The sequence below is a fragment of the Triticum urartu genome, chromosome 5 (assembly GCF_003073215.2).
Source record: "Triticum urartu cultivar G1812 chromosome 5, Tu2.1, whole genome shotgun sequence".
Lineage (NCBI taxonomy): Eukaryota > Viridiplantae > Streptophyta > Magnoliopsida > Poales > Poaceae > Triticum > Triticum urartu.
The window spans coordinates 517,515,767-517,525,328 of record NC_053026.1 but is presented as its reverse complement, the minus strand read 5'-3'; the positions used below and the strand labels follow the sequence as shown (position 1 = coordinate 517,525,328).

Here is a 9,562-nt window from a genome sequence, read left to right as displayed (position 1 = left end):
AGTTAGGCATTTGAATGAGACAACAAGGGAAACAACAAGTCGTCTGTCCATCGCCCAAGAGGACAACGTGTATGTGTGTGCTTTCAGGTAGGGACGGAGGTGGATATGTAGTAACCATGAGACTGTCTTAAATCAATCGTAATCTATACTAGCTAGTTGACAATGACAAGATTAACACGTTCACTTCACATGTCTGAGGAAAGAGACAAGTGCCTTGTCATGGGCCATGGAGACGAAAGCATATGGTTTGAGGTTGAGAAAATAAAAGGTGAAGTAATGCTGCAACTGCAACCGAGACAAAAATACGGTTTGGAGTTCACCAATCACCACAAAACCGTCTATAGTTGGCAATGTAGACAAACACATGGATTGGAGAAACCCCAGCAAGCAAAGCAAGTCGTTTGTTGCCTCTATCATCATCTATCAATGAGACAAGAAAAGTACTCCCTTCGTCCTAAAATTTTTGTCTTAGATTTGTCTAAATACGGATGCATCAAGTCATGTTTTAGTATTAGATACATTCATATCTAGACAAATACAATAATTTTGGGACGGAGGAAGTATGATTATTGCATTTTGTTGGAAATCTGTGACACTTTTGATGTTGCTGTTATGTTAGGCGATCTGTGCATTGTTGTTGATTGTGGGATTACCCGACGATTCTTTATTACATATTTATCAAGTTGAGTCTGAATTTTGAAGTTAGATTGAACTCTCTAGTCAAGGTCTCGAGTCTCTACAATTGGATGTTCCATTGGAGATCCCTACAGGATGCCACCGAGGGGCCTGATAAACCATAGGAGCCTGCGAGCCCCAGTAAAGCTAGATTACTTTTTTTTTTGCGCGATGTAAAGCTAGATTACTTCGTATATATCTGCTTCTGTGCCTATTGAACAACTGTTAGAAAATGTCAAAAACTATTTTTCTCTCTGTCAAACACGAGTGCGTTGCACACCTTTTATCAACATCTGTAAACTTATAGAGCTCGAGGAAGCTCACAGGAAAGTTTATCATTTACATAATCAAATTGATACAGTATATAAAAGCACATTTCATGATCAAGTGACGCTGATTTGGTTCTGTAAAATGATCATGTTTCTGCCATAAATCTGGTTGAACATAGAAACATGAGCAGAAACATTTGGCTTAAGGCAAAATTTGCAATTCCTAGTGTGTAGCAGTGGCGATTCCACTAGGGGGGCTTCAATAGGCTGAAGCCTACGCTCCAAAAATCATATTTCAGCTAAACATGCAACTTGAGAATTATACTGAGGTGTTTAACATGTAAACTGCAATGAATTTGCTCAGTAGACTTAGAAACTTGATGTTTTGAGCCTACCCTTCAATTTTGTGCAAGATTGGCCACTGGTGCGTAGTATACACCCTCAAACGGATTATGAAATGGAGTGAGTAGTTTATCTTGTCAAATGGAGTATTTGACAAAGTCAACTTAGACCGGCTGCCTATCTGGCCAGGCAAACCATGTGCTGTGCTGTGTTGCGCTGTCCCCGCCTGGTCAGGGCGACACGTACCGGTCGCCGGCGGCTCCGTCTTCCTTGACCCCTCTCCCTCTCCCCCTCTCCTGTCGCTTCATCCTTCACGCCACCGCTCTCCTCCCCCTTCTATATCAATCGCCGCTCCCCCGGCGGCAGACACAGCGGAGCGCATCTCGACGGCGGCCATGGCGACGAACGAGAGAACCGTCGCGTCCGTCGACCCCGACGTCGCGCTCGCCTACAGGTTCCCCGAGGTAAACCAACTAACTGACCCGCCCGCGCGCGGCCCCTCCCCCCCTTCCGCTTCCTCCGCCTCACTCTACTCTACTCTGCTGATACGCGCAGGTCTCCTTCGCCTACGACGAGAGGTGCGTGCGGACCTCAGCTCCACGGAGCGGCTCTGCCGGTCGGTTGATCCCGTACGTGCTCACGCCGTCTCCGTGCTCCCTGCAGGGACGTGGCGCTCTACGCGCTCGGCGTGGGGGCCTGCGGCGCGGACGCCGTCGACGACAAGGAGCTCCACCTCGTGCACCACAGGGACAGCCAGCGCCACATCAAGGTCCCCCGCCCCGCCCCTTCCCTCCCTCCCCCGATCCGATCCCCTCTCGTTTCTGCGCGAATTGGTTGCCCAAATCGTACCGATTTGGCTGCTGGAATTGATTTTTTGGGGACACATTGTTTTGTAAGTAGAACTGTACTGATATAGTAGCTCCTAGTTAAGCAGGGAGGCAATTACGCAAACAATCTTCCCACCTGCGCGTGCAGGGACGAGTGCATCGAAATGATGCAGAGGCCGGGGATAATCCTCCTTTCCTATATTATTTTTTACTGAATTCCGGTTGATTTGAACTGTTAGTAGTGAGGACAGTTTCCTGCTTGTGAGCTTAGGCTTGAGATTACTCCACGGCTGACTAGTACCGATAACTCGACAGCTCATTCCAGGTCTTATGTTGACTTAGATGTCATTAAGCTACCCCTAGTAAGTAAATTAGATGGACCAGGAGCTTCAGTGTTCACCAGCTGATGTCATTGCTGACCTTAGTTTTAGTTTGATCCCAGGACTAGCAATCCAGTAAAAATCCCTTCATTTCAAACTAATTGAAGTTCAGTTCAAAAATAATAATAATTGGAGTTCTAACGTTATGCTAAGTCAAACTTCTTCAAGTTTGACCAAGTATATACAAAATATATCAACATCTACAACACCAATTTAGTTTCATCATAAATATATTTTTGTATAGTATACATTTGATGTTATAGATATTCCTATATTAGCATATATTTCTTCAGGCTTGGTCAAATATAGAGAAATTTGACTTTGCGCAAAGCTAGAACTTCAGTTAATTTGGAATGGAGGGAGTAACCGCTAGACATCATTCAGTTTTTTGGCCAATAAACAACATTTGGTGCCTTTGAATGACTTGAGAATGAAATTCAGCTAACTGTGTAGCTTAGAAATCCAAAGCAACTGTACTCAGGAATTATGTTTCATCCAGTGAGTTCATCTGGTTCTCGTCTATTGTGTAGTTGTGTTGGCATCTGTTTCACATGTCATCCATAAATTGTGCATGAAACAGTCGTAATGTTTCACATGTCATCCATAAACTGTGCATGATAAGTTTGAATAATTGAGTCGTAATCACCATGATGAAAGCAATACCCTTGCGGACTCTGACACTCATAATTTTGTTCTTCAATTAAATTGCAGGTGCTTCCTACCTTTGTTTCTTTATTTCCTAACAAGAACAGCAATGGGCGTGGAATTGTTAATGTGCCTGGCATTCAGTAAGACTGACATGTCACTTTTAAGATTTACTTTCTTTCTATTCTGTATATTCGCAAACTTCCCCTACTTTGCACATTTCTTCTTGGTCCTTGTTTTTCAGTTGTCTAGGTTTTGTGAGTTAGAATTTTAAGCAGCTCAAATATGTTAACATACATATTATTTTACAAGCACTTTATCTTGTTTTCTGTTTTCCAGCTTCGATGAAAGCCTTCTATTGCACGGTCAACAATACATAGAGATCTACAAGCCAATTCCTTCATGTGCCAGTGTAAGTAGCTTTCCAACGTTCTCAAATGTTTTATTGTAACATCCTTGTGCTTGGAAACTATGCATGAGGTAGGTGCAGAGTGATTGACCCAACATTTATCCACTTCTTCCTGTCTAGAAGTGGCTTGAACAATTCCCACTAACTCCATTGCCAAGTTGTTTTTTCTATGTGGATACATATAAACATGCTAAAAGAACTCCACTGATAATCAACTCTTCTAGTTGACTTGCATGTGTGTGCATGTTAGTTCTGACTTGAGGATATTATAGCTTACTGTTGAGGCTGTTCTCTGAATTAAAAGAGAGAACATATTCCCTTTCCTTGTTAAATGTTAATTAATCCAGCATTATTGGAAAAACTAGCTGTATGCTGGTACTATGTACTGAAGATTGCTTTAAGTTATTGGTTTTAAGATGGAATATTCTTCAGAGCCCTCATCTCTGGCGCGCACTCATGGAAACAATTGCCTGTTGTTCTTTCTCTTCAGGTTGTAAACAAGGTTAAGGTAGCTGGTTTGCACGACAAAGGTACAATAAATGCTTGATCATTCCATGGTGCATACATACTCGATAATTTGTGCTCATTGCCTTTTCTATTCTGAAAATTACTGCATGTTTTCCTGTTTTTATTAGTTTTATCATTGCTTTGATCCATTCAATTGCTATATCTGAATGATCTTACAGCTGGTGGAACTAGGACAAATTTCGTAAATAGCATTCTCCAACATTTTGTTTCAATTGCAGACCAACAGTAGTCTTTACTACAGTATCTTGAAAAAAAAAGCACCGCAGCTTTCCTTAAGTACGACGAGTGTAACAACTACACAACATATTCTGAGAAATAGTGAAGCATAATGTGCTGAGTCCTTCCTGTGGAGCTCCTCACATATAACTTTTCATACTCTATTGAACCATCAACTCCGTTGTCGTAAATTCCACTATTGTAGGAATAAGTGCTCTGTTGAATAACAATCTCTTGGTCCATTTCATCCTATGCTAGTATCAAGATTGTTGAAGTGTATATGTGGTTGCGTTGGCTAGTGCATGAAGCTTAACATGGTATCAGAGTCTCCCCCTGGCCCCCTCTATGTCCACGTATAGGCCTCTTGAGCCGTACCTCTGAGTCTATTCACGTGTTGACTTCCCGCGTCATACGTGAGAGGGGGTGTTGAAGTGTATATGTGGATTACCGAGCCCTTTCCATAAGTTCAGACTTTTGGTTGCGTTGGCTAGTGCATGATGCTTAACAAAGATCACCTTTTCGTTTTGTCCCTCAGTTGTCAGTGTCCATCCACTCCTGCAGGAGTGTTTAGTCATAGTGCCATCCAATAGCTATGAAGTTTTGAGTGACCATCATTCACATCCTTCAAATCTTTTGACCACCTATTTGGAGCAATACAAAAACAAACCTAAGGGATTATACTGAGATTTGAGAATCATTTTATTGAGTCACTGTTTTAATGTGCAGGGAAAGCAACAATTCTTGAGATTGAAACTACGACCAGTCTCAAGGATTCTGGCGAAGTGTTATGTATGAACAGGTCTGTGATATGGCTATAACCTTGGAGTCTTCCAGTTTTCTTTCTGTAAAGTTACAAAGAAGTGATCATGTTAATGCAGGAGTACTATTTTCTTGCGTGGTGCGGGAGGTTTTTCGGACTCTTCCCGGCCATACTCGTATACAACTTATCCTGCCAACCAGATTTCTCGCATTTCCATTCCAAATTCCGCACCTTCCGCAGTGCATGAAGACCAGACACAACAATCCCAGGCATGCTACTCATTCTGCTTGTTATTTTATTTGTTTGTGCAGTTACTCGTCATTCTTGGTAATAACGTGCACCTTGTATCTCGGAGAAACTATGATAACCATATAAGTTGTAACTATGACATGTGTTGTTTTATGAATTATATGCTCAACCGCTCATCTTACAGTAATAATCCTAAGTAGACCATTTTGTCTTGATGCTTGTCCAATCGGTACTGAGTCATGCTGAATTTTGTTCTGCAGAAGAAATCAGTTTCTCATTTTATTAACATGCAATTGTTCTGTCAGCCTGATTCCTTCTCATTTGCAACACAGGCACTCTTATACAGGTTATCTGGGGATTATAATCCTTTGCATTCAGACCCTGTGGTTGCACAGATTGCAGGGTATGTCACTTCAACTTGATCATTCTTATGTTGTTATTTTCGAATCCTGACATCGAAGAAAATACTTGGGCCAGATCTTGCATTAGAGTTTCTAGTTCCTAGCAAAATATGCGGTAGGGGTAGTAACTAGCCATAGATGAAGGATGTACAGAGCAATGTTCACTCGAAAGTCCAAACAATGCTTTTATATATCCTGAAGAATAGGCGAACAATGTTCCTGCGCGAATGAAAACTAACGGTAGCTACCAGAATGACCGCGTACATTTCATTTTGAGATGATTACGATTGGAGTCCCTATCTCAGTGAAATCTCCAGGGCTTTCATGCTCACACGATCCAACAAAAGCTTCTCAATATGCTGTAGCTACCGCAAGATCTTGTTTTATCAGGGCCCAGCTTCCCGTGCTTGAAAAAGCTCAGGTTACCTTCCGAAGACTTTTATCTGATGATAACCTCTGCAGATTCACTCGTCCAATACTGCACGGCCTCTGCACTCTGGGGTTCGCGGCCAGGGCAGTCATCAAGTCTTTCTGCAACGGGGACCCAGCAGCGGTGCGGAACATCTTCGGCCGGTTCCTGCTGCACGTCTACCCCGGCGAAACGCTGGTCACCGAGATGTGGGTCGACGGCCAGAGGTAAGTGTTGCTCTCTAGCGCCACCAGTTGGTTACTGAAATGCGCTGATGTTGACAACAAGCAAACCCATGGGATTGGAATGATTGGCTTGTGCAGGGTGCAGTACCAGACCAAGGCGAAAGAGCGTGACCGCGCCGTGCTTTCCGGATACGTGCTGCTCAAACACATCCCATCATCATTGTAAGTGCTGTGAGGATCATACTTTTTAATCGGCGATTTGATTAGTTAACTGTGGTGGTCTGAAGAGAGGATGGTTTCCGTTGTAAACTATATATACTCCTAAGAGATGACACGGTTGTGCAGATGATAAACTCGTATTAGTACTTGTTTTTTGTTTTGTTCGTGAAACTGACTAATGCGAAGTTGGAACGTAAAACGGAAAAAAGAGACCGAGCATTTTCTTTTTCTTTTTTGCAAAATTCATGGATTGTGGCTAGTGCGCAAACTATATCCACGAGGAAGGTAAAATATACCAAATCTCCGTTTTTTCCTCCCTCTGAAACTTGCGACGTCGAGACGCGCAGAATGGAACGGGTCGCGCTCGTAGAGTACTCCCTCCGTAAAGAAATACTATAAGATAGTCTTCCTAAAGAAATATAAGATCGTTTACAGAGGGAGCGATACGTAGCTGCGACTGCCTGCTCTTAATAATTAGTTTCACGACTGAAGACCAAGAACCAATCGTGTTGTACCGGAATCTCGACGGCTCAGTTCACGGTATTCAGCGAGGGAATATCCGGCGGTGGAATGGAACGGAAGGGAAGGGGGGAAAAAGCCGGAGCAAAAGCAAAAGGGGAAGCCAGCGGGAGAGAATCCGATGGACCTGAACCCCGATCGAAGCGTAGAACACCGTGGGCGGGCACGGTCTCCTACGTGCGTGCGAGGATCGCGATGCTTTTGAAGCTTTTCTCTCGAGTTGGCGCAAGGCAATACTACTAGTTGCCCGCCTGGATCGGATCCTACGGCGCCTTCGCGGTCGTGACGACCGATGAACAGGCACATGCATATGGCCCAGCGGCTCCACGCTCGCTCTTACCTCCGCAAACGGAATAATAAACTCTTCCTGGTACTCCCTCTAAGAGCGTTTAGATCACTAGTGGTACTTATCAAAGGTGCCGTAATACATATACTCCATGATTGGATACCAATAGAACGCCCACTTATGAGGTGCGTAACAAATTGGTCAAAATGCGAGCAGACACCAGCGTTTACCCGGCACCGGCACATGTCAAATATGCATCGATCGATCGTCAAATTCAGTCCACCCACGAGAGTATAGTAGCGCAGCCTTCGTCGTAGGGAGTTAGGTCTCATTTGGAAAAATATTTGCTTCAAGCCGTTCCAAGCATGCTCATGGTCTTCTTTTTCTTTTTTTTTTTGCTTTGCTTTGTACTCCCTCCGTCCGAAAATAATTGTCATCAAAATGGACAAAAAGGGATGTATCTAGAACTAAAATACATCTAGATACAACCTCTTTTATTTATTTTGATGACAAGTATTTCTGGACGGAGGGAGCGCTTCTACTCCCTCCGTTCCTAAATATTCATTTTTCTAGACATTTCAAATGACTACTACATACGGATGTATGTAGACATATTTTAGAGTGTAGATTCACTCATTTTGCTCTGTATGTAGTCATTTGTTGAAATGCCTAGAACGACAAGTATTTAGGAACGGAGGGAGTAGAAAAAACTTAAAAAGAATTGATAGATACATGCATGCGCAAAATACGATACTACAGTTATGTAGCACATGATTAAGTTCACACACACACAAAAAGGCTACTAAAAGTCAAACCGCATGCATTTATGTTCACTACAATGGTACTATGGCACTAGACACCTGGCATAGTCCATACTTCCTTTTTATGGGAATTGTCCGTAAATAAAATAGGTCCAAATAAATTGTGAAATTGGTGTTTCTTTCTCTGAAACTGAGATCAACCTCTACTTTTCTCCGTTCTTTTGAGACAAAAGCTGAATATTGCAATCAGATCAAAAGAAAACTAGTTTATCCCTGATTTTCCTCCGCTTTTCCTAGGAATCAAAATTATGCGGCTCCATTAGCCAACTCTAGCTGCACAGTGTACTGCCTAGCTAGCCGACCCCAAGCTCGGGGTCCTTGTCCTGCTAATCATTCATGCTTTCTTGGATCCCATCCACATCGATGCACCTGCCTACCTACCACATTCTTTTTTGGCGCATCACAATAGCTTTTCCTTGTTTTCATTTGCAATGCAAATATAATCAAAAGGTAAACTGGAAAAAGGCCTCATCATCCACACCAATCCCCATCCCTCTCAAAAGAAGAGCAAGCTAACTTAACTAGCTAGTACTACTGCCGCCCTTTGTGTTGCCGAACAGTGACAGAGCACTAGCTATGGCTAGCGGGCTGCCGGTCTTATTAGCTTCCATGTTTACACATCTTTTGCTTTATTTTTTAGACGTTTATTTTGCTTTTATCAAGGTACTAGAGTACAAGCAGGTCAGGTGTGAATGCGTGTGTACATGTCTAACACCTGCATGCATGTCGCCGCCAGAAACAACACCTAGCAGCTGCAGCCCACCACGCCACACACCAGCAACATCAGATGTGATCCCTCCAGATGTTGCACTTTGCATGACAGTAGAATTTTTTATTATTAATCCGTCGGCATCATATGAATGCATAATGTTATACAGAGATATTTCATTCACCATTTGACCGTGTAAAAGAGGAGGGCCCGTTTGCTAATCCCTTGTGGGCATGGCAGGTCTTCACATGCAGATAATGGAGGAGGCCGGCTGTAGGAGTAGGAGCCGCCGCACCGAGGAGGAGGAGGAGGAGGAGGAAGTCTCGGGGCAATTAACTCGGCCGGAGAAGATGCACCGCGAGAGACAAAAGTGACGGCGCCGGAGCAGGCCGACTGGCACGTTTTGTGTATCACATATCACACTTTGTGTGACCCATTTAAGTCTAAATAAAGTATAATTTGCATGCATGTGCGTCTGCTCATGCATCCGAGCAGCAAATTCGGCGCGTCCACAACACTGGTCACATACATATATCAGAGTGAAAATAAATAATGCAATTGCAAGGCAGCCGGTTTTGGGCGGGGGACAAACGTAGGTGTACACTCGGACGCAGTACTTGTCCTAGCTATACCCAGCCAGCGCTACGTGGTGGTACTGGTACTACTACCACCAGTACGTTTCATACACACATAGAGTACATACTATCATCATC

General features: G+C 43.4%; 1 protein-coding gene across 2 annotated transcripts; it reads left to right on the top strand.

Annotated features, from left to right (window-relative positions):
- Positions 1-1,508: 1,508 nt before the first annotated feature.
- On the top strand, positions 1,509-9,317 carry LOC125510275 (enoyl-CoA hydratase 2, peroxisomal). 2 transcript variants are annotated; one of them, XM_048675414.1, is made up of 12 exons: positions 1,509-1,750; positions 1,842-1,864; positions 1,950-2,055; positions 3,205-3,281; positions 3,478-3,550; positions 4,038-4,077; positions 5,018-5,090; positions 5,170-5,320; positions 5,633-5,703; positions 6,164-6,337; positions 6,434-6,517; positions 9,090-9,317. In XM_048675414.1, the coding sequence occupies exons 1-12, from the start codon at positions 1,682-1,684 to the stop codon at positions 9,124-9,126; spliced, it is 978 nt and encodes a 325-aa protein (XP_048531371.1). In that variant the 5' UTR covers positions 1,509-1,681; the 3' UTR covers positions 9,127-9,317. The 2 variants fall into 2 exon arrangements, with proteins under 2 accessions (XP_048531371.1, XP_048531372.1); XM_048675415.1 differs by lacking the exon at positions 9,090-9,317 and having other exon boundaries at positions 1,556-1,750; positions 6,434-6,641.
- The last annotated feature ends 245 nt before the right edge of the window (positions 9,318-9,562 follow it).

Excerpts from the sequence above, each read along its gene's own strand:
- LOC125510275 (XM_048675414.1), top strand. The coding sequence starts at position 1,682 with ATGGCGACGAACGAGAGAACCGTCGCGTCCGTCGACCCCGACGTCGCG. Across the intron at positions 2,056-3,204 it reads ACAGCCAGCGCCACATCAAG|GTGCTTCCTACCTTTGTTTC; the intron begins GTCCCCCGCCCC and ends ATTAAATTGCAG. Across the intron at positions 5,091-5,169 it reads GAAGTGTTATGTATGAACAG|GAGTACTATTTTCTTGCGTG; the intron begins GTCTGTGATATG and ends ATGTTAATGCAG.